Source organism: Polistes fuscatus, unplaced genomic scaffold, assembly GCF_010416935.1.
Source record: "Polistes fuscatus isolate 324 unplaced genomic scaffold, CU_Pfus_HIC Scaffold16, whole genome shotgun sequence".
Taxonomy (NCBI): domain Eukaryota; kingdom Metazoa; phylum Arthropoda; class Insecta; order Hymenoptera; family Vespidae; genus Polistes; species Polistes fuscatus.
The window spans coordinates 1,393,814-1,419,471 of NW_025113064.1; the positions used below are offsets into that span (position 1 = coordinate 1,393,814).

The window sequence follows — 25,658 nt, forward strand, 5'->3', positions numbered from 1 at the left end:
ATCTTTAACATCTAAATTTGCAGATTGAAAACTCTCGAACTGACATTCGAAATTTTATATAACAAACTTTTCAATAAATGCATCGAATTTTTCTTTTTTATTTGAATTCATATTTAAGACATAAATTAATCGTTTATCATGAGATATAAATAGTTATCATTGTTGCGATGTGCACCTGATCATAATAGTTAAGGATGGTCGATGAATAAGTGATCATATTGGTTGATAGTTTCGGATAACAGACACCCAAGTTAAAAGTGTTATTTGAAACTGTTGCTGAGTTGATTGTGAGGATTATGTCAGTTCTTTAACATTTCTTTCATACGCATAATTTTATTCATTAGTAATATTTCCAATATTAATATACAGGGTGTCGTAGTCTTAAATGTTTTAAAAATGTTTTATTTAACAATTAGAATCGTGTGTTTCAAAGATATTTATTAATATTATTTTCATAATTAATAATAAATTTTTAAAATGTCTTTCTTATTTTTCATCCGTTTAGGTAATATTTGTCGTAATATTTCCGAATATTTCTTGCTCTTATAGAAATAATATTGAATATATTTAGAATCAATTTCCATAGCTAGGTTTCTATTTCTGTTACGTTTTCGTAAATTCAATTCATCTCGCGTAATATTGTATATAAAAGTTCTGTAATCTAAATAATGTAAATAGTAATAGTCAAATAGAATTATTCGTGTTCTAATCTTAACCAAATCTATTCAATTTCAACGTTTAATTAATATTTAAAATTGGTAATAGTTTCATTGTTACACCGCAAGGTGTGCTCGAAGAGACTGTATTAATATTGCGAGCAGGTAGATTTGAGTTTAATTTAATGGGATCATTAGTGCAATATTTAATCGAGCGGTGAATTCTTAATTCTTTTAATGGAAAAATTTTAAGGTAACTAATCAGTTAATATTGTTACATAATCCTTAATAATTAATAAATAAAATAAAAATAAATAAATTTATTTTACGGTTACGTGTAAAAGTTTCTCACCAGATAGATTTTTCATGTTTCGTATTCAATGATAAAATCAAATACTATATAAAATCAAATTAATACTATTTATTTGAAAAATTAATGAAGTAATGTGTTAAATAGTTTCGACCCAGTTTGAATTTTGGGTCAGCCGATAATTTACGACGAAAACATGAGAAAATTATCTAGATGATAACTTTTGCCCGTCACTGTATAAAATTATGATTATAAATACATATATTTATATATTTAAATGAATAAGCAAAATTGTTTATTCAGGTTAAAGGTAAAATAACTGAAGAAAGGAAAAGTAGTACTTTAAACACCCTAAAATTTGAAATATTAAAAAAACCGGTAAATATATTGTTGAATATTTAAAATTATACGTTAGGGATGTATTGTTTTTCTGTTGTATATGGTTTGATTTTCTTTCTTAGGTTTCTTCACTTTCTCCTTTTTATATATGCGATTATTAGATCAATATTTCTAATCATTTTTAGATGAGTGAGGATGATGATATGAGAGCATTTTGTAGAAGAATACCGAAAATAGTAAGTGTTATATATTGAACATTTGAAAATAACACGTTTGCATTATTGTACGTTAATGATTTATTGTTTATCTCTTATATTTATTTTAATTTTTTTTTGTTTCTTCGTTTGCCTTTCTTCTTAGGAATTAAATGCTAATTTAACTGGTTGTCTTAGCATTTCAACAGTTGTTAGATTATACGATCGTCATCCCTGCCGAGAAAATCTCGACAAATATTTAGATTATTTTCATTCGCCTAAAACCTTAGAACGGTATGTGTCAATTATTTTTTTTTATTTTTTTTTTCTTCATTTTATTTTTTTTATATATATATATAATTTAATATTATTATTATATTTTTATTTTTTCTCATAAATATATATATATATTTTTTTTACAATTGCAATAAATGGTAATAATTATTTATAAGTATTGGAAGTAAAGTATTGAAAATCGAAAAAGAAAGAGAACATACACGTTATCACATTTTCATAGTTTATTATTATAATTTTTTTTTTCTTTAATTCAATTTATTTTTGTCAAACAGATATAAAAAATTATATGTCATGAATGACTGGCTGATAGGAACCCAGGAGTGCATTACAACCGCAGTTTGCGACGTAATCAAAGAATTCCTGGATGATAATATTTTTTATTTAGAATTAAGAGTTACACCGCAATTTATTGGTTCTAACTTGTCAAAGGAACAATATATTATGGCTGTGATACATGCCGTCCGGTAAAAAAAAAATAAGAAAAATAATTAATTAATCAAAAATTTTGTTATTATTAAGAAAAATTTAATATTAATGTCTTTTTAATTTTATTTTAGTATAGCTAAGGCTGTGCTTCCACAAATAATGGTTAAAATAATATTTTCAATAAGTCGAACTGATGATTATACAGACTGTTTAGATACTTGTACATTGATATTTAAGTACTACAGTCTAAATCCTGATTTAATTGTTGGTATTCAATTATATGGTAATCCCCTTAACGATAATTCTTTTCTTAATCTTTTGAATTTATGTCGGAATTATCATTTAAAGATTATCATGAATTGTGCTGAGGTATATAAATATTCGTATACAATCTACAAGGTGATTACAAAAGAAATATTGCATGATTAACGATTGGTCAACCATAAGTTGATATAAGTTTTTTAATTTTGGAATTATGATCTTTCAATGTTGGAATATTTCTTTGTACTCACGTTGTCTATATGATTTAATATAAATCAAATATATCAAAATTATTATTATACATTTTATATAAATGTAATATTGAGTATGCCAGTTATTCAAGGAAAGGTTTTTATAGATTCCTAACCATACGGAAACTTGGGAAATGATTGATTTTAAACCTGACAGATTAACTCATTGTACTTGCGTACATCCTGCTTTCCATGGTGCTGATTATCTTTTCCAAAAACTATTAAAATCTAACATACCAGTTGGTTAGTAATTTGAGATATTTTTAAAGATTAATATAATTGCTACGTTTTTTTCTTTACTTTTTTTTTTTTATTTATTTTTGTTTTTTTTTTTTTTGTTTCTATTTAACAGAATTATGTTTGACCTATAATGTTGATAACAATGAGGTAAACTCTTACAAGGAACACCATTTCAAATATTTATATCAGCGCAAACATCCAATAAGTATTTGTGTAAGTATAAACCATTATTTGGATTATATTTATATCAAATATTTGATTTCTTCTTTATAGAAATCACATATACACAATACAATACATTTGTATATGGGTTTTTGTTTTTTTATTTACAGACTAGAGATAAAGGAATTTGCAAAACAACTTTGTCGGAAGAATACGCTATCGCGGCTATTACTTTTAACCTTTCAAAACAAGATCTCTTACACTTGTCGAAATTATCGATAATACAAGCATTTGCCAGCATGGAAGAGAAAGTTGCTTTACTTAACATTTTTAAGGATTTCGAACAGAATGAACTACTTGAAGCGAAAATGCTTGCAGGAGATAAGTAATTTCATGATATATCAAAAATAAAAGAAAATTATCGAATATTTCGACTAGTTATGTAGTTTTTAAAACGATCTGTGATATTAGATTTTAATTTACCTTAGCTTTAATTTAAATGAAGTATTGAGCGATTTTAATAATATTTTTCATTTTTATGAAAACAACCGGATAATTTAATTCACAAAATGAAGTAGTCTTGTGATAAATTATTTCGTTACATAAAATGAAAAAGAAAGACAGATAGAGAGAGTAAAAAAGTATTTATTTACCATACCAATTACATGTTTGTAGAGAATTGTTCTGTAATAGATAAGATTTTATTACGTTAATAAGTATAGTACCGGAATATTAGTTTAAAAAGTTTTGCTGCACTTACTCAAATCATTTATTAATTAATAGGTATAATATTATCACGTTTGCTTCATTAATTTTCCAATAATTTAGCAATAATTTTGACTCAACGTCTTCAATACTACAAAACATTTGAATCAATTAATATTTCATTTATATAACTTATAATTGGTAACGTGAATATAATGGTGCTACAATAGTTTATGTTATATTAATAATAACATAAATTGATTAATATTTTTTATTGAAATAATTTAATACTTTATGTTTGATACCAAAGAGAATAGAATAAGGACTATAAAAAATAATATAACCGTAATGAATTGATACCAGGCTGATACAATTTAGTGCATTAAAATTATCTTAACGTGAATTTATAGCGCGTTATAGCTGGCAATACAAAACATAAAAAGAAAAGAATCATTTCGAAAGCTCTTTCGCATAGTTTTTCATTTTTTTATTTTCTTTACTTTTTAACTGTCATTTAAATTTTTCATTTTTCATTTATTTTCATCGTAATCTTTCGTTTTTTCATTTTCCATAAAATAAAAAATTGTGCTTCTTACGAAGACAATAAAATAAAATAAAATAAAATAAAAAAAAAAAAATAAAATAATAATCAAGATATTAGAAGCAATTGGAAACAAAAATAATAATTAAAGTTTGAAAAATATGAATTTTTGTTCATGAAATATAAATGATCAAATTACAGAATTATATTTCATTAATAAAATGTTGAAACAATAACACGAGAACTTTGAAATAAAATAATATAATAACAAATTTGATATGAATTTTACGATAAAATTGAAATTAACAACAATAAATTACAAATTATAATCGATATCGACACATGAAACGCGTGCTGTTATAGTTTTCGGCGGAATAAACAAGAATTAGTTCTTCTTTTTTATAATTCCATCCTATAATATTTTGTCTTTTTTTTATTTTTTTTTTAGCTAAGAACTGATATATAAATAAATACTTTGCTGTTTTTTGCAAGGTAATGTTATTTTGTATATTTTTGTTTATTTATTGTACTTGTGTCATGTATACATAAGTAAAAAAACGAATTTAATTTACATATTTTTTTTTTTTTTTTTTTATAAATTTATCATATTTAATAATAAATAATTTATATTAATAATTGATAAGATGTTTCAAACTTAAGATTTCAAACTTAATTATTATTTATAGTCTATATTTTATTTTAAAATATTTTGTAATCGTATATATAAAGTGTCAAAAACATTGTTAAATAAAATTAATAATAAATAATAAATAATAATAAATAATAAATAATAAAATGAACAAATCTACATTTATACTATATCTTACATTTGTATTAGGCTTTTCTTTTTTCGTAATATGATTATTGGGACACTTTATTTATATAGATTATAATTATCTTAAATACTGGACATGTAAATTGTAAAGCATACACAACATTAAAAAATATATATTTTTGTTTAATAAAACTTGTGTTGGGACACAGCAAAACGAATACAAATTTTGTATGCTAAACGATAATTTTGTACAAGATTAGGTGTTTCTCTTTTTTTCTTTTTTTTAAATATGTTTTGCGTTGAATATTGCATAGAAGAAAAAATCTATAAGATAAAACCGTTTGAACTATTTATTAATCTTTAAACTTTAATTAAATCAAATGTTAATTTAAATAAGAATAATAACGTAATCGTGGAAACTACAAGAAAATAAAAAAAAGAAACGCAAACTATCGAAGCTTCTAAAAATAATAATTTACATAAATTTATTCGAATAATTAATTAAAGTAACCCGTTAAAAATTTTCGCGTTTGTTTATATTTTCGATCGGTAAAAGGTCTTTCATTATTTTAATTATAACGATATTTCGTGAAATAAAAACAATTAGTCTGTACTTAGTCGTCGTGAAGTAAACATCTCTTGAAATATATCGGTTTGATACGATGAAGTGTAATAAAGTTATCGGAAGCCGAATATTATAATTTTAAAATTACGTTTATCATTATTGTTGCACTAAAGATTACAAATTAACGTACTTTTAAAACAAATCTTTTTTTTGACTATAAGAAAAACAGCAAAAGAAAAAATTAAATAGGGGGGGGGGAGAATCATATATATTCTAATTATTTTTTAAATATTAACGAAACAAAGTAAATAGTAATTAGATAAATATAGGAAACAAAGATACTTAAAAATAATTTAGCGTGTTTAAATACTTTTAAATATTAACATCTAAGAGAAAAATTGAACGTATCTGTAATAGAAAGGAAAATTCACTTTTTGTAACAGCTTCTTTTTTTGTCTATTTTTTTTTTTTGTACAATAGTAAATCTTGATTTTGGCTATTCTTCCTGTTCTTTTAACCAAGCCTCGGCTAGTGACCAATCCTCTTCGATTGATGAAGTATTAGGTGTATAATAAATTTCTTCGCTTGTGGCACTAAAAAAAAAAATAAAAAAGAAAAATATATTACATAAATGAAATATATAGAAAAAGTTGAAACGCTTAATAATATGCCTAATAATGACAAAGTTTTAATCGAAGATTCATTATCAATCATTTGACTAATTTAAGTTATTAAAATACCTTTAATGTAAATTTAGGATTACAAATAAAATAAAACGAACGATGGGGAAAATAAAAAAAAGAAACAATAAAATAAAATAATTATGGTCTTTACTCACGTTGATGGATCTACTTTTGTAACCAATTCTAAATCTAATTCTAATTCTTCTTCTGATAGTAATTCGCTTGTTATTTCCATTGGATCATTTTTAAAGAATTCATCAGATTCAGGTAGATTAGTTATTTCTACTTGTGGTTTCTCTTTTGTTTGATTCGTAGAAGATGATGGTATGTCACTTCTATTTGCACGAAGACTCGACATGTTTCTTTTTCTATTATCCGTTCGACATATTGTTTTCGATGAAGAATCTTCTTTCATTGCCATATTTATTTGTGTATTTGGTTCGTTTGATCGAATTTCGGAATACGATGGATATTTAAGATGAATCATTGAAGTCTCGGAAATTTGAATTGTCGAAGACATCGTTGAAACATTTTCATCAGTATTGTATTTGTTTTGTAAAATATAAGTTATCGATTTCGGGAATAAATCGGGATTAGGATACTTGTTGGATCTTAAATATCGCACTAATTTTTCAATTGCTATTTTGGATAGATTTGATTTTTCGCTAAATAATATATCTCTGTTTCTAGGAATTATTCTTCTTCTAAAATTTGAACAATAAACACTATTTGTTGGCAATAACCAAAATGGAGTTGGGAACGAATCTTTCAATAGTTCATACGAATAGAGATATAGTGTATAACTAAAACCAAAAAGAAGAAAAAACAAATCAAAAATCTTTGCGTTATTCAATTAAAAATAATCAATTTGCATGATCGTTATATAGAAAAATAAAGATCGTATGAGAAGGTACAAATTTCAAAAATCACTTACAAATACCGTGAAAAGCATGAACCTACTCTTGGACTATATCCGTACATATGAACATTTATTTTGTGATTCCTTCCGTAAATCCTCTTGTAAATTTCTGGCCAAAGTTTTAATTTCGTAACTTCGACAAAACCGCCATGTGCAGTAACGAATTTATACAGTGAAAAAATATCCAGTGTTATGTCTTTAATAATTGGTTTTCCTGTGGAAAATAAATTGAATCAAAAGGCAAAACTATTTTTCCGAGAAAATATTCCTTCAGAAAAATGATAAAATATTTATTTTTCTCGTAATTACAAAAAGCAGTTATTATTATTATTATTATTATTATCATTAAAAAGTTATTAAACAATGAATTATATATCGGTACTTAGATTATCGTAATTATTATGAACATACTCGCGAACTTATACATTTTTTTGTGTTCATAGAATGTAGCTTGTTTTTAATTTAAACAATATTACTCACCCTGAAATAGCAAAAATTTAATTAGTTCTTCGATAAATTTCTCACGTTCATTGTTGGAAAATTCCTTACATCTTAGATTTTCCTAGAATAAAATATGAATCTCTATTAACTTGTAATAATGTTTTCTAAATAAATGTGCAAATAATATTAAAATCAATAAATAAATATATACACGTAGGACACGGAACTTTACAAAGAACGAAATAAAGGTTCCTTTCTCACCATAGTCGTTCTCATTTCTGCAATTTTTTCGGATGACGCAATTTCTTCACTTCTCATTTTCGATTGATTTGTATCCTGATTTTCTGACGAACATGCTTCGAGTCGTTTTAAACTATATAAATCGCTTCCAATGATTTTGTATTCAATATTATTTAACAGTTTGCTGCCTGCATCGAATCTTTTTAATGCTGGATATCCCATCACTATACCTCTTTTATTTTCGATTTGTTTGGCAATTATAGATTTCATCTTTTCTAAGAAGTATTTTTTCATTTGCTCCCCTACTTCCGAAGTATTTATTGTAAACATTTGATCATTAAGATAATACTTCTTTTTTACTTTTTCAAGAATATTAACAAGAACCTCTTCATCGATTTTTATGTTATTTAATCCTACAAAAATCAGTTGAATAATTTCTAACAAATGTTGCAAACATTTTACAGTGTCATGATTCATAGATTCTACATATTCCTTATCATAAGGTATTTGTTTCTCTATTATACTTTCAGGGTTATACCATGGTGTATATACACGATTTTTGACAAGTGGTGGTTGTTTTTTGTCTGATCCACTTGACATGAAAGATTGATTCTCTTTCTGTTCACTTGTTTCATTTCTATGAACATCAGATTCTTCTATTTTTGGTATTTTACTCGATTTCTTCATTAACACAAATTTTTTATTATCTATCGTTACAGTTATTTTATCTTCTGTCGATTCATTCCAAATACATTCCCTGATTTGAAATTTTTTCCCAACTATACTGATCCAATATAGATCATCATTAATTATATTTGATTCGTACTCGAGTATTATCATTTTCCTTTCTCTTATTTCATCATATTGCATTGATAGTAATCTTTCCTCTGCTGAATCGCTTAAAAGCTCAATACTTCCATCATTAGATATATTTTCCAAATTTAAATCTTTGGTATCATCGTCGAGAACTTCCGACATCGTTGTTAGAAATACGTGTGAATCTGTTTTACTCAAATATCAATTATTTATACTACTTGCAATTGATCGACAAGAAGAATAATAAAATATTCAAAAACACAGACACAGAATCTTACGTTTAACGAATTTCAAGTTAACTTTCTCACGAAACACACTTCCTATCGATAAAATATTCAAATTTTTCTTTGCACCGAACTGAACCGAAAGTAACAAAATAATTGATTAATAATCATTGTAATAATTGGTTTATTTTTTAAACTAACTCGCAATAAAGTTGCTACTATTCGCGAGCATAATTTATCTATTATATTATCCGAATCATTTATCTCCACTAATAGTTATCTTCACCAACGACTGATACACAAAATCATGCTAGACTTACACCTGCCAATGATCACGCATACTTGCCAATCATAACTTCTCATTGGTTGTACAATTTATTTAATTAAAGTGTATCTGTATTTCCCACTTACAGATGTAACTGTTGAATCTAAGGGCAACTTGCATCCCTAATTAACGACACAAAGTGCATACTTATCGTAAATAATGATATTTGGATGCTTCTTGCTAGGCTCACAACTTTTCAACCCACCCATATATATTTTTTTCATTTTAAATTAATTGGTATGCATTTTTCCTTGGATGTTTTTTTTCTTTGAAACGATTTTGCATTAGATCATGATGTAATCGTGTTAGATTTTTCAAACAATCTGTATCCCCTTCTAAATAAAAAGAGAAAAGATATTTATTATATGAAATAAATGAAAAGGTTTCAACACTAATGTGATACATAATGGTTTAATAATATAAAATAAATAAGAAATTATACAAAATATGAAAAATGAAAGAATACAATAATGCATAAGAAAGAATTAGAACCCTTAAAAGGTATGTCTCGCTTAAATCGCTTTCTAATCACGCTTTTATTTTTAACACTCGTTTATATGTTTTTACTAGCCTGTCTTAAACATTCGATTATTCTCTATTTATTACAAATTTCAGGCCTATTGTTATTTTATTTTTTTTTTCGGTTCCTTCTTTAGACTTTCATTTATACTTGAATATCATCTATTATCTTTTCACTTATGTTCTATAAATATACATATATATATAGATAATAATATTTTTTAAAAATGTAAAATGTTGTTTCTTCAGATATTACGAAAAATTAAATTTAACGACGTTATAATTTTGTCCATGAATTAATTCAAAAATAGGTACAATTCGAGACATTGTATTTAATTTAGAAATATAACATTAACATTAATATTAATATTAATGTTAACTTAATATTTGTTATAATGCTGTTGTAATGTTAAATGTTAATATTAACAATGAAATCTATTTAAACAAATGAAAATATATATTAAATAATATATGTGATTACATATATATATCATTTTATACTATGATATATACATGATTTGAAAATTCTTTAATCTTTAATAAAAATTCGTATATATCACATTGTTTTAAATATATCATTTAATAAATATTTTGGAAAATATGTTTAATTAAAACTGATTAATTTTCATTAACATATAAGTTATAGTTCAATTAAATACAATGCCTTAATATAATATCCAATCGAGTAGGTCAGTTTTTTGTTATAAACAATTATCATACTAATGAATAAATGTTCTTACTTCAATATGGCACATAAGAAATTACATTTCTCAATCATATGTGTGTCATATCATAGAATATAATTCTTCCAATATAACTAGTTTGTATTTGTCTTGAACTATAAAGTAAAAGACTTTTTACCTTAAAAATGAAAATTACTTTTGCGTATGAATTCGTCTGGTAAAAGGTATAATAGAAATTATATTTATAACTAAAAAATCCCTAAACATTTTCTAACCGGCACGATTAAAGTCAAATGCGTTACGTTAGCAACTTTTATAAAATGAAGATTTGTTGAATGAAGTATCTTCTAAAATACTAATCAAATAAATAAGAAAATTAATCAAGCAAGGCTTATTAATCTTCTTAATTTGTATTGCACAATTTAATTATCGATAGATATATATATATATGTATATATATATATAAATATAAATATATATAAAAAGAAAAAAATTATAAAAGAGAACAAAACCAAAACGTCAGGATAAAATTAAATAATACCAACCATTTGATCGTTTAAAAAATGTCAGTAATTCCGCTAAATACAATTAACGACTGTAAAATAATTAAAAGAATTAAAGAAATCAGAGTAAATGTAACGGGATTCATGAAAATTAATTTCGAATTAGAAGTTTCCCGTTCGTTTTCTTGCTTTTTTTTTAATATGAATTTCGATGTAAGTTCATATACTGGTTCTGATTCTGATTCTGTTTTTGTCTCGCTTGGTGCTCTTGAGGATTGTTCATCTGTAGATGATCCTATTTCAATTTTTGATTCTAATAGCGAACGAATTTCAGGTATAATCGTGCCACATGATAATTCGAATTCTGATTCGTCCTTCATAGATCTTAATTCTAACGATGATTGATTTCCTGTTAATTCTATTTTTGATTTAATATTTTTCTTAAATTCTTTTTCATTGTCTTCAAAAAATAAAGATAATGGTCTTTTATATTGATGCGATATAGTTTTATATAAATGATCTATCGAAACTGGTGGATTGGCTCGAGTATTTGAACTTTCTAAATTTTTATTAGCACCTTGATCGTAACTTTGAGAAATGATATCTTGCAAATTTGGACGTCTAACAGTTGTTTCTATTAAAGTCGTTAGTATTGAGGGAGATTTCTTCTCGCATTCGTACGGATATAAATATTGTTCATATCTGAAATAATATATAAAATGATAGATAAAATATAAACGAAAAAAATATACGAGAAAAATAAAAGAAGAAAATAATATGTTGTTTAGCAATTCTAATATTCCGTTAATTTTACCGAGTTTAATATTTTATATCTATTAATAATCAACGGGCCTATATTGTCACCTTAAAAAGAGAGTAACACATTTTAGATAGGAATAACTTACAGCTGTTGTAATTGATCCGGTGCGTACATGGATTTACAAGGTGTTCCTAAACTTGACAATACATTCTTCCAAAGATTGTTTTTCGTAACTTCGGTGTAACCACCCCGAGCGATAACTAGTCTATATAATAAATAAAAATCTAATCGTGTTACACCATATACTGGTAATTCGAGGATCGGTGTTCCTGAAAGAAAATAATGACACAAAAAAATAGAATGAAAACTTTCAACTTTAATGTAATGATATTATTATACTTACCCCTTAATCTCATATATGCAAATAGTTCATCAGCAAAAAAGGATCGTCTGGGGGCAGATCCCATATTCTTTAACTCCATCTAGAAAAGATAAATTATCATTAATCATTAATTAATATTTCTACAAATACGTATATGATAATTTTTTGAAAAATGGTAAGGGCTTCCAAAAAATTTAACGTAAAATTCAATATAAAATTTATTCTCTAACTGTGAGGAAAATATTTAATGTTACCGTGTAAGCCCATTAAACGATATATATATATAATATAATAATATAATAATATATAAAATAATATAATAATAAAATAATAAGAATAATTGTTCGAAATATTGTATTCTTAATCGTATTTAAATTTTCGATTATATTATTCGTTTCTTCTAACCGCGTGATGTTTACTTGTTTTTTTTTCTTTTTCTAAATTTATCCTTTCGAGATCATGTATAAACTCGTATAATAACGTATATATATATATATACGTTAAGATAATTGTTTGTGGTGTTATTATGAGGACAAAGTATCCTTCCACAAATAAACAAAATACAATGGATTGTTAACCCGTTTGGATAAACAAAAACCGTGTGCTGTTGATCAGAATGAAAAAAAAAAAAGAAGAAAAAATCCATTCTTACCTTAGCAATATCAGATTTTCTCATTTGGTTTTCTAAGTTAATTCGTTCCTTTGATTCCTTTTCCTCATTTTCATATTTCTCAATTACTGGTGTTTCCAATTGACTTTGATCAGATTTTTGATTCAAATTATTAAGATTGTTGTCCACATTTCGCTCTTGCATTTTTGGTGAATCTTCCATTTCTGCGAGTAGATCATTTTTCTTTTCTGAATGAATTTTTTCTTTAATCTTTATTTGCAAATATTCGTACATTAATTTTTCGATCAATTGAGAAACTATTTTTGGTAAATAATCTATAATATCGTTTAGAGATATATTGTTAGTTGAATTATTAATTAACAATATGACTTCATCTGTCATTCTTTCTTTTAATTCTTTAGCTATTTTTAAGTTAGTTTCTTTATCAAATATCGATAGAAGACGTATATTAATAGATTCCTGAATTAATCGATCCCATTCTTTTTGCGAGGCTTCTAAATAGTCATATACCATATTGAATTGATATTCCTTTTCTTTTAATTCTTGATCATATGTTTTATTATCTGGGATTTTCTCCGATTCATTTTTCTTAAATTCAACATTAGACTCTTGTTCTTTATTACATTTTTTATTATCTACGTTTTCATTTTCTTGATTTTTATTCATCGTAGTAGAATTTTCATCTTTTATCGTAGATTTTTTCTGAGGTAATAATTCGTATACTTTATTTTCTATCGAGACAATTACTTTTTTGGACGAAATTTTGTCACATTTTTTTACTTGAAATATTTTATTTCCAAAATTAATCGATTTAATATCATAATTTTCTTCCTTTTGAGAATCTGTCGATGTGCCACTAGTACTACTTGTAGAAGAACAACGTCCAATACCCGAATCTTCATTTTCATTACTAATAATTTCTATCATTATGATTAGAGGTACGGAAATCTGTTTTAATCAAATATCTGTTATCTCTAATTGCCAATTAAGCAACACGAAAAATAATAAAATATTCAAAAACGCACGCACCAGAATCCAAATTTCTTTTTCTAATAATTTCACCGGAGTTAAACTCACGTACGCACAGTGTTATAGTTCACTATTAGATCCTCTCACGCATAGCATAACTTTCCTTCTAGGAGTAGTAAGGACAAAAGGAAGTCTAGGATTCGATGGTGGGAAGAAGTGTGGGAAGATTTCGGAAACTTTAGGCGGATATGACGGTGCAGGATTTTGTCTTTGTCGTTAGAACCTTTGAGATCCTTCGAGATCCTTCGAGAAAGTTCAGGGTAATAAAGTTATATTTCCGGTTCGTAAAATCAAATCATCGAATAGAAAAGCATAATTTTAAATAAAATATTATTATTTTTCTTACGTTTTTTCGTGACAAATAATACTGATTCGATTCGTATTAATATCAGCCGCATTATTAATCTTTCATTTATTTATTTGATATATCTAAACGATACATTATTTCGATTCTTTATTGTAAAAAAATATCTGATAAGTAATATATGAAATATTTATATTATTATATCGACAGCCGACTCCTTATCGACAGTCGACTTCTTACCGATAATAAATTTTTTACCGACAGTACACTTCTTACCGACCGTACACTTCTTACCGACAGTACACTTCTTACCGACCGTACACTTCTTACCGACCGTACACTTCTTACCGACAGTACACTTCTTACCGACAGCACTCTTCTTACCGACAGTACTCTTTTTACCGACAGTACTCTTTTTACCGACAGTACTCTTCTTACCGACAATACTCTTCTTACCGACAGTACACTTCTTACCGACAGTACACTTCTTACCGACATTCGCTTTCTTGCCGATAAAACGTATAATGTATTATAATTAATGTATTATAATTAACAGTACATAATTAAATTCATCACTTATATATAACAGTGACAATTAAAAATGATAAAAGAGTTATGTCGACGTAAACAGAAATACATAAAAGGTATTGAAAATGACATAAAAAAAATGGTAGATTAAGGTATATATGTTTTATATTTGTATATCTCGAAAATACAAATTATTCAAAGAGAAATGTGAACAAGATTTAAATATATATTTTTTTTTAGAATATTTAAAAATAAAAATTTACTTAACTATATAATATATACACAGAATGTTTCGTAATATGTTGGAGCAAATGTAAGAGTGGACAGAAGACACCAAAACAATAAAAAAAAATTCATAAACAAGTGTCCTATTTTTTGTTTCAAATTTAAAGTAACATTTGTTTTTCAATAATATCTAATAGTTTATTTTCATTCGCAAAATATATTAATACCTTTTAGAAATACGAACAACCGATAATGATCATTTTGTTCTTTTTCAAATAGGATACACGTCCATGTGAAATTTTGTCACTGTTTTTGTATCTCCTTTTTTTCACTCCACATATTACGAAAATACCTTATACATTTATAATACATAACGCAACATATCGTTCGTTTTTATTAAAGATAATCGATAATGAAAATGATCGTGTGCAGAAAAGTGTGATAAATATGATTAGCATTAATACTATTATTATTAACTATTGCCATTATTGAACTTTATTTATTTATTCATTTAATAATATCTCGATGTCAAATAGTTTAATTTCAATTTTTAAAAAGTTCATTACGTATCTATACTTATGAATAAACTTACGATAATTATACGATCTGTATCGATATAACATTCTAAGGAAATTTGATAGGGGGAGGGAAATAAAATTATAAATAAGAAAAAAGAAAAAAAGGACACAAAATAATAACCAAGTACAGATATAAAAAATAAGATAAGACGAGATAAGAAGAAAAAGAATTCGTGTAAAAAAAGTTGAGATAGGAAATAATATAAAGAAACATTTTATTCAACATTAACAACAAAAATTGATATGATAATCGAAGTTATGTTAATTACATTTATTTGTTTGCTTTTTTTTTTTCTTTTCTTTTCTTTATATATATATACGGTGGTTGTTTTTTTGTTTCTTTTTTTTATTTTTCATTACAAAATGATAGAGTGTTAAGGTTCACGAAGTGTAGTAGTAGTAGAATTTTTTATTTTTTTTTTTATAATGACTGTCTTGAATAGGACTCGATGAGAAACGATGTCGCGTTGTTGCTTATTTCCATACTGACTGCTATTATTTTTTATCGTCAATTATTTCGTCACCTAGGGTAGAACAAAATTGACAAAATGATCATGAGAATCTGTAAATGTATCATGGCGTTTCTTTTCATTTTTTTTTTTTTATAACACATACATAAACTGTATTGCGCGTAAGAGAACACGCGAGACCATATTTCTTGAATAGTTTCCACAAAATTTGATGAATGAAAATGACAGAGATCAAATACTACAATTGTATGAATTATTTTGATTATTTTAAAAAGTGTACACAATCGGTTCTTAGAGAAAAGGGTTTCACATGTTCTGTTACACCCTGTATATATATACATAGATATTAGATATATATGAAATATATTATAAATAAAGATAGATTTAAATCGAATGTAATATGTAAAAGCATGCACAGAAATAATTAAAGGGAAAAGAATAAAGTAGAATCAAATTTGTTCATTCCGAAGTTCGACAAAATTCATATTTCGGAAATTATCTTTCTTATTATTTTAATTTTTGTCATCTTAGGTTTTGTTTTTTCTCGGTATATTTGTTTAAATAAATAACAGAATACAAAAATATTTTTTAAGTTTTTATTACAAAAACTTGATTTACAAAAAAAAAAAGAATTATTATGTAGTAGGCTTGCAAACATGTAAGTATATGTATACACACATATATCCATATATATGGGTGTATATATATATCATTTTATTAGATCATAATAATTATTATTTAATTAATGTTATGATTATTAATTAAATTTATATTATTATTATTATTATTGTTTTTATTGTAATTATGTAATTGTTATTTTAATTATCATAATTGCATATTTACCTAATTGTAATTATTTAAATTTAACCGAAATTCACATTGCGTAAGAAATCTAAAATCAGTAAGACTAGTACGCGAATAAAAAAGATTACAAAAAAAAAAAGAGGAAAAAAATACCTTACAATAATAACTATTATATTCACGTATATCTTGTCATTATTATTATTATTATTATTATTTATTTAAAAAAATTTCAATTAATATAAGAGTAAATGTTGTATGCAGATGTATTGCGTTTATTTAAATTATATTTTACAACTATTTACATTTACCTTATTATTAGTATTTACACTTACTTTAATATTATAGAGGGTTTCTTTTTTTGTAATTTTAATATTTTTAATTTTTTTTAATTATTTTTTTTCTATTATTATTATCATTGAATAAATTCTTCGTTTTATTATTATTTATTATTTTTATTATCATCATCATTATTATTATTATTATTATTACTATTACTACAATTATATTCTAGCCTATAATACGTAACAAAGTGTAATATAGATCAAAGCTTATCAAAATTTCGATCGCTTAACTTGGGAGTTATAAAAATCATAAAGAAAGAAAAAGAAAAACAAAAACAAACACGAAAAGAAAAACTAAAAACTAATACGCCTTGGAGAGTTTAGTATAATAAAAATAATAAAATAATTAAAAAGGAGTGATTTTCAAACTAATTAGCTACACTTTTCTCAAAATTATTGAGATGCAATTTATAAATGCAAAAGTCACTAGAAATAAAAAGTATTTTAATTATTATCAAATCAATCCATTAATAAAAAAGAAAAAAAATCTTATAACTTGTAAGAATTAGATATAAGGGGGGGGGTGTCCTTACCCCCTTATTAAATAAGATCATCGAGAATAAAAAAAAATTTGTAAATCATTTACTTAGAATCTATACCCAAGAGATACTTGCATACAAAAACACACACACACACACATACAAATAAATGGACAAAATTGATAAGCTTTGCTATATATATGTATGTATAAACTAAATAAAATTAAATCAGACTATTACTTTTTAAAAGTATTCATTCATACTATGGTATCCTTGTCAATTATTTGTCATTAGTCGTTGGTGGACTGTTAGAACTAGACGAATTAGATTTTGATCTTGATCCTGAATCAAAAAATAGGACTCCTCGATAAGTTGCATCTTCTATTGTAAGACTGACGTTCAATGAACCATCATCGTTGTTAGTTTCTAAAATGAACAATAACAAAATAAGCGAAAATCGTACGATTAAACAATTAATTAAATGTTACAATAAAACATATTATGCATCAGTGTTGCATATATTTATATAATATATACATTGTCAAATAAATTTTCTATCGAAACACTTTTAGTAATTGAAAAATATGTGTGTTTCTAATGTAAATCAACGATGAAATATAATTAAATAAAAAAAGATAAACGATTATAAATAAAATCAAATAGGAATAATACATGCCTGTGCAAATTTTGATGTTTCTCGAGGTAGACGAAGTTGAGGGTTGAACCATGTCCGGAGATTCATCCACTTCGGATAGTCGCCTTTTTCGGGCAGACGTAACTGAATCCGAATCCCTTTTTCGTGAAATACTGGTCGAAGATAAAGGGCTTCGTCCACAGGCTACAGAAGGTGAGGAACATACAGATGATGACCTGAACAGAAAATCAAATCTAATTAAAATCGAATGAACAAACATCAGATTGATTAAACACTACCCTCCCTCTCGTATTTGCATCCGAATATTCAAACTTTCACTATGATTAATAATAATAAATAATTATAATTAATTATATGCAATTTCGAATCGATCAAACAATTCATAAATAAATGTTATTTCGTTGTTAACAAAATACTTGTTGTATCTTGATTTGATCAATTAAACGTATATTTATAAATGATGATAATAAATTGATATCCTCACCTAACTCCAAGATCCAATGCTTCTCTTTGTGGTTCTGGGCTTGGCACAGGTTGCAACGAGGATTGTGATGCTTGTGGTGATAAAGAGGCATGATGCGCAAGTGCTGCTGGGTAAATCGTGTTATTACTACCAAACACAGCTTGAATATTACGCAGTGTTTCGTAATTTTGTATGTTTGAAGTTATGGGTATTGTTGTTGTGGTTGGTGTCGAACTACCTGGCTGAGATATGATCGGTGGTGACGATCCCGTCGTTGCAACAAATTTATCCCTATGATAAATCCTAATGTATTCGGCCATTCGTGCTTCGAATTCGGTCGCATTTACGCTCGTAAGGGATACTAGAAATATTCAGGAAAATACAAATGACAATAAATATTACGAAAAAACGAATGACTTGGTGGGGGAAAAAAAATGGGGTGAGGGAAACGTGTAGAAGAAGCATCGAAATTTATTCGAATTAACTCGTGTTCATAAGAAGAATCATTTTTTATTTTATCCTCGTCACCGAAAAGATGAAAAATGAAAAATTTCTATCGCGTATTAGAGATTGCATTAAACCGATGATTCTACAATTTAACCAACCATTTAAAAAAAAGAAAAAAAAAAAGAGCCTAATCTAAAAGTTACATTTGTCAAGAAAAAAAAAAAAAAATACGAGCGATCTTTTTTTACTTTTTTTTTTCTTTTTTTTCTTTTTTTCTCGGATGACTCGGTATAGTAAATGAGGGAAGTATTGGAAACGGTAGCAGCACACTGTAATAGAAAATTGGAACGAGGGTTGGTTGGTTGGTTGGTTGGTTGGTTGGTCGGTTGGTTGGTTGAGAGAGTGAAAGAAGAAGAAGAAGAAGAAGTGGATGAGAAGAGAAGGAGGATGAGGATAAAGGGGCAGTGGAGTAAGGGGGGCCTACGGGGTTAGAGGGGTTGGGGGTAGGTAGGGAAATAGGAATGCTCGTTAGGAAGAGTCATCCGTTAACGCCTGTCTCTCCAAGGATCGTACAATCAATTACATCTTCTATCTCTCTTTCTCTAACACGTCATCGTTGTGGGCTCCTAACTAACGATTTAAAATAAACTCAATCTTTCTTTCTTTCTTTCTTTCTTTATTTCTTTATTTCGTTTGTGTTCGTTCGGTTTTTTCTTTTTTTTTTTTTTTTTTTGTTTATTCTTACTTTTAATACCCTTGCACATTACCGGTGAACAATTATTATTCGATACTTTTTAAATCACAAAACGAACGAAAAAATTTGTCACCCGTTTTCCGTTGGACAGTTTAATTCAATTTTTTTTTTTTTTTTTTTTTTTTAATTTAGTTGATTCGAAGTCAGGTTGAAATACACGAACATACGATTGATTTAGAAATGTAGGATTATAAAACGATACTTACGATTTTGTGCATGGTTCAACGACGCTTGAGGAAGTTGGGATATCTGGGAATGTTGCACCAATGACGGATGCACCGAGTTACCATTGACCATCGATTGTGCTGACGTAACTGCGGCCGCTGTTACCAATGAAAGCGGTGAAATTTGTGGGTGTAATTGCATAGCATTAGGTGACATTCTCGAACGCATTGACAATGGCGTTGATTGATTTCTTTGACCGTCGTTACCGGATCCGGTTGGAAATTGTACATATGTATTCCTACGTCCTTCGCGACGATTACCATCGATTGCTAATTTCAATTCGGCAGGGGTGGATAAATTTTTTCTAGCGCATTCGTACTCGTAAAGATATTTCATGTATCTGAAATTTGAAAAAGAAAAAAATCAAATATCAAACTTAATAATTATATTAAATTATATAATATAAATTAATATTATTTTTGTTTTAAACATTTTTTCATACGTATCGTATTGAGATACATTTTAAATGAAATTATTCTATTCCATTTTAATTTAGATATTAATTCTATTTGTTATAACATAATCTTTTTATTTATCATCTTATAAATTTCACAATGGAAATTTGTACATCATTTGGTTCTTGATAAATTCTCATTCGATTCGCAATTCGTGAATGTAAAAAAAAAAAGAAAGAAATGAAGGATAATTTTCGATTCTCGTTTTGTTTCTTAGCATTTAACAGGGTTCTTCTCTCAGTACTTTAGACTAGTGTGTATTTTTGTTTGCCAGAGCTTACGTATCATTAGCGATAGAAGGAAAGGAAGGAAAGGAAGGAAAGGAAGGAATCTTAAGTACACAAACTTTCACATGTTATATTCGCGTTTGTACCACCTGTCTGTAATAGCTGATAGTGTCATCCAAACAATACGTTCACTATCTCATCTTTCTCTCTCTCTCTCTTTTTCTAATCCCATTATTCTAAAATCATCTTTTGATTACTTTTAACATTCGGTTCAGATCAAAGAGAATTTTAGATCAAAGACAAAAACTTAACGTGTTAAACTTTTACAACATTTTTACGAGCTTTTTGTAAACTCTCTCTCTCTTTCTCTTTCTCTTTCTCTCTCTTTATTTCTTTTTCTTACTTCCAAATAAGAGAAGATATGAAAGTGGAAAAAAACCATAGTCTTCTTTCTTTCTTTCTTAACGTCGTTTGGAATTCGATTACCATCCAGAGAAGTTGAGATTTATGCTCTCGAACGAAGAACATCGTATACGTACATGTATACATCTATGTATAAGTGGGTGGGTGGATATACAGGGTGTCTAAAAAGATCACAACTTAAACTAACATCACCTGTTAATGAGATCAAATAGGTCAAGAAAGTTCGTAGAAATTTATGTTAAATTGGTGGTTAAAAACTATGGTCAATTTTCAGATAATCGATGAACGTATTTAACTTATAATAAACGTATGTTGCAACAATTATATGATGTATAATTAATAAAATTATAATATTATTATATTTTTTTCTTTAGAAAATGTAATTGAGAACTGAAGACTAGTGTTTTTTTTAGGTGATGCATTATGAATGCATTTATTATTATTATTAATTCAACAGTAGTTTAATTTTCGATTTAATTAAAATCCTGCATTTATTCTAAACAATTTCGAACGCGAATGAGATTCGTAAAAATTGCATTTATCATACAACTTGACCTCATTAGTTTGGTTGATACTGATCTTTTCGGACACCCTATACGCATGATGTTGTTTTATTAGTAAGTGTGCGTAAGTTGAAAGAGAAAGAGAGAGGGGGGCAGGGGGGAGGAGGTTCATCGTGTGCCGGGTTGAACTTTTAAAGTCGACGGCTAGTTTTGCGGGCAGGTATGGCCAGACAATCGTAAAAACCGAACGATGCCAGCGCGAATTATAGGCCACGTCTGAGAGACGTCTTGCATGCCTTCGATTGGTCCGTGAAAAAGAAAGTCAGATGGAGATTCGAGAGAGTCAGAGTTAGAGTCAAAGTTAGAGTAAGTGGATAACACGTCAAGATAAACAATATTTACGAATTATCAAAGCATCCAAAAATTATTACACTTGGATGAGGAGGAAAGGGTGAGGGAGACTCACCTGTTATTTTATTTTTTTCTTTTCATAATTGTTTCATAGGACAGGGGGTTGGGGGTGGTCTGTGATAAGGCATTTGATGTTACTTATTTTTGTTCTTATTTGAAAAGAATTTTATTTCAATAAATAATGTTAATTATTCGTTGAAATTGATATATGGGGATTAATAGATTTATTATATAAAAAAAAATTAGTGTGTGTACTTATGTACGTACATAAGAAGTTATACTTCTTTGGCGTACCAAAACGAAATAACCTCAATAACCTCAAAAATTACTTAAAAAAAACTAATATATATATTATATATATAATATCGATATATCTATATATAATAAAAAATAAAAAATATCAAAATATGATATCAGTCCACGCTACGCTAAATATATGAGAGATATCGACTTATTTTATGATTCAACGGCCCATGGCGCTGAGTAGCACCAGTTCCCGCTCAATCATTTAAGTAAAGCCAGCGCTGAGTACGATTAGTACTTGGATGGTTGACCCGCTTGAGAAGAAAGAGACAACTTCATGCCGTATACTTGAAATCGTTTTCCCGCGCGTCATAAATACCGACAAACTTCATGGTGTCGTTTTTCCAGACGCTCGGAACAAAATCCCCACTCCCCATTACATTTTCCCCAACGCGCCAAAAGAAATATAACTTCAATAAATAAATAATTAAATAAGAAAAATATTATTTCGAATGAAATCATAGGAATTATAAATAAGATATCATTATAAATAATAATCGGTAAAATGGGATACAAGACTTAAAGCAAATTCTTAAAGACGGAAGGAAGGAAGGAAGGAAGGAACGAATGAAGGATGATGATTTATATCTCGTCTAATATAAATGTCTCACTTATCTTTCTCCAATCTTTTTCACTTATTCGAGACAGAACAACCCAATGACGATTCTAAATGGGGATTGAGAAAATCGGCCGACCGAGGAGACCGTCAAAGAGACGAACAAGATGAGACAAAAAGTAGAAGACAGTTTGACGAAAGGAGGGTTAAAAAAAAAAAAAAACACGCTTCTTAAACAACCCAACGAAATAATCTAATAAATAGAATAACATAAAACAGAAGAAATTTAGGGCTGTGCTGGAAAGGGGAGGAGGTGTGGGTGGAATTTAAAGAACAAAAGTAAAAGGATGAAAAATGAATAATAATTTAACGATTAAAATAAATGAATTAATTTAATAATAAACGAGAAAGAAGTAGGGAAATGAGAAGAATCAAACAATTGGAATATGTGTATGTGTTTGTATGTGTGTGTGAGAGAGAGAGAGAGAGAGAGAAAAGGAAAGGAAAGATTTTAAAATCGAATTAAAAGAAAACTATATCTCTTTCTTTATCTCTCATTTTCTCTTAAGGGAACATATGCTCGCGAAAATAACTTCTCAACTCTCGTGGTGGGCGACGAGAACGTCTACGAGACTCGATGGTACATCCATCATTCCTCTAACCGGTCATAGGCACTCACTAGCAGTGTCTTGTAAAAGAGAAAGATAAAGATAAAGAGATAAATAAAGAGATAAAGAGAGAGAAAGAGAAAGAGAAAGATTGGTGGCAATCGAATCGATTATACGTCCACCTCGTTTCACGCCTCGTATGTGTTACCTCCTCATCCTCCTCCTCCTCCTCCTCCTCCTCTTCCTCCTCCTCCTCCTCCTCTTCCTCTTCCTTCTTCTCTTTCTTCTCCTTTTCTCTTTCAATCCCAACGTACGTGTTAATATACGTGTATGTGTGTGTATTTAAGTGCACACGTGTGAATGGTAGTTTCTACTAACTCGAGAAAAAGTCTGAAAAACCTTCCGAGAATCCGTCCAAATCCGATTACACGGTGCGTTTGTCACCGTCCGTTTTAAAGTATGTGAGAATAAAAGAGAGAGAGAAAGGGAGAGAGAAAAAATGAGGGATGGTTAAATGGGAATACGTTTTTACAGTTTTATTCACGTATCTTGGAGTTATTCGAGAGAAGATTAATTTTTTCTTTTTTTTTTGTTGTAAATTAAACGAAGATTGGTTTAATTTTAATTAAACGTTAATAATTTATTCGTTTTTTTTTCCTTGTATAAAATTATACTCTAACGTTAGGTGTAAAGAAAATTTGTTTGTCGGTATCTCGATTTAATATTCGAAAATTGTTTGAATGTTTTTAGAGACACTCTTCTTATTGGGTTTCAAATGAATACTTCGTTTTTAGCGTTTTCGTGATTATAAGTTGGTTGATCGATTTGTCGAATGGAAAAAAAGGGTTAAAAAAGAAACGAAAGGGTAATCATTGCAATCGTTAAATCGAATTGAATAGTAGTAGTAACAGTGTCACACCCCTTTTTTTTTCAAAGACAATTATAAAGACGAATCCAATTTGTAGAAGAGATTGTGATGAGAGAAATTCAACGGTCTACTTACTGCGTGCGTAAAGTAAACGCGGCGGAAGTGATGCTAGATGGTAGTTGGAGACCCTTGATGATTTCCTGCCAAAGCTTTTTGTTTATAACATCAACCAAACCGCCGCGTGCTATCACGAGATTAAAAAGCTCGTAAAGATCCAGTACTGATTTGGCCATTATTGGTAATCGATTTATCGGGGTACCTGCAACAAAATGTAAAACAAATTATTATTAACATATCTGTTAAAAAACAAAACAAAAGAAAAAATAATTAAATTAGTATGACCTGTGCAAAAAAAAGAAATAAATTAAAGTGCAATAGAATAGAAAAATAATTTATCAGGCTTACTGTAACAAAATGTAAAACAAATTATTATTAACGTATCTGTTAAAAAACAAAACAAAATAAAACAAAAGAAAAAATAATTAAATTAGTATGACCTGTGCATTCTACAAAATCAATATGATCCTAATAAAAATAGAAATGGGTTAAGGTACGATAGAAAATAGCTAAAGAAAAATATTGAACCAGGGGGTAGGGTAGGACAATCTAATTTACGCGAAATGTGTAAGAAAGAGAAGAAAAAAAAAAGGAAAAATGCGAATAAGGGCGGAAAGGGAAAATTTCTTTGACTGGGAGGGGGGTAGGTGGGGGGAGCACCACCAAAGACCGTTCTCATTCGTCGCGTGATGGACACGACGGCAAATTCGTCGATGGTTTACGTACGAGGCTGCGCAAACCGCTGCATTTTACGAGGTTTGCCCAGGGCTGCCCAGGGTGGGAGGAAGGGAGAGGGGGAGGGAGGGGCGTTAACAAGAGCAGTAACGAATTCGCGAGCATCACGCGAACGGCACACGCTTTTACGAGCTCTTTGCGAACATCACAGGTGGTATGACAAAACGAAAGAGAAGTTAAACGAACGCAAAGAGAGAAATAGAGAAGAAAAAGAAGAAAAAGAAGAAGAAGTAAGAGGGTTGTTTTATTATAAGGGTGCGAACAATTAATTCGATTTTCTGGTCACAATGTATATATATATA

The 25,658-nt window shown here is 27.8% G+C and overlaps 2 protein-coding genes across 2 annotated transcripts in view; one reads left to right on the forward strand and one right to left on the reverse strand.

Annotated features, from left to right (window-relative positions):
- The first annotated feature begins 1,490 nt into the window (after positions 1–1,490).
- On the forward strand, positions 1,491–3,525 carry LOC122514976 (adenosine deaminase-like protein). The gene is made up of 7 exons (XM_043632112.1): positions 1,491–1,541; positions 1,666–1,793; positions 2,069–2,260; positions 2,354–2,591; positions 2,842–2,977; positions 3,087–3,187; positions 3,307–3,525. Exons 1-7 carry the CDS (start codon positions 1,491–1,493, stop codon positions 3,523–3,525), a joined length of 1,065 nt encoding a protein of 354 aa, XP_043488047.1.
- Positions 3,526–15,813: 12,288 nt separating this feature from the next.
- The window catches only part of LOC122514840 (protein dead ringer-like), a 137,139-nt gene continuing 127,294 nt past the window's right edge, over positions 15,814–25,658 (reverse strand). Inside the window, exons 6-11 of the mRNA XM_043631915.1 lie at positions 24,640–24,823; positions 20,132–20,490; positions 18,746–19,085; positions 18,283–18,476; positions 17,847–18,032; positions 15,814–16,036 (exon numbers count right to left, since the gene is read on the reverse strand). Coding sequence (XP_043487850.1) covers positions 17,887–18,032; positions 18,283–18,476; positions 18,746–19,085; positions 20,132–20,490; positions 24,640–24,823 — 1,223 coding nt within the window. The 3' untranslated portion in view covers positions 15,814–16,036; positions 17,847–17,886. The remainder of the gene's footprint in view (positions 16,037–17,846; positions 18,033–18,282; positions 18,477–18,745; positions 19,086–20,131; positions 20,491–24,639; positions 24,824–25,658) is intronic.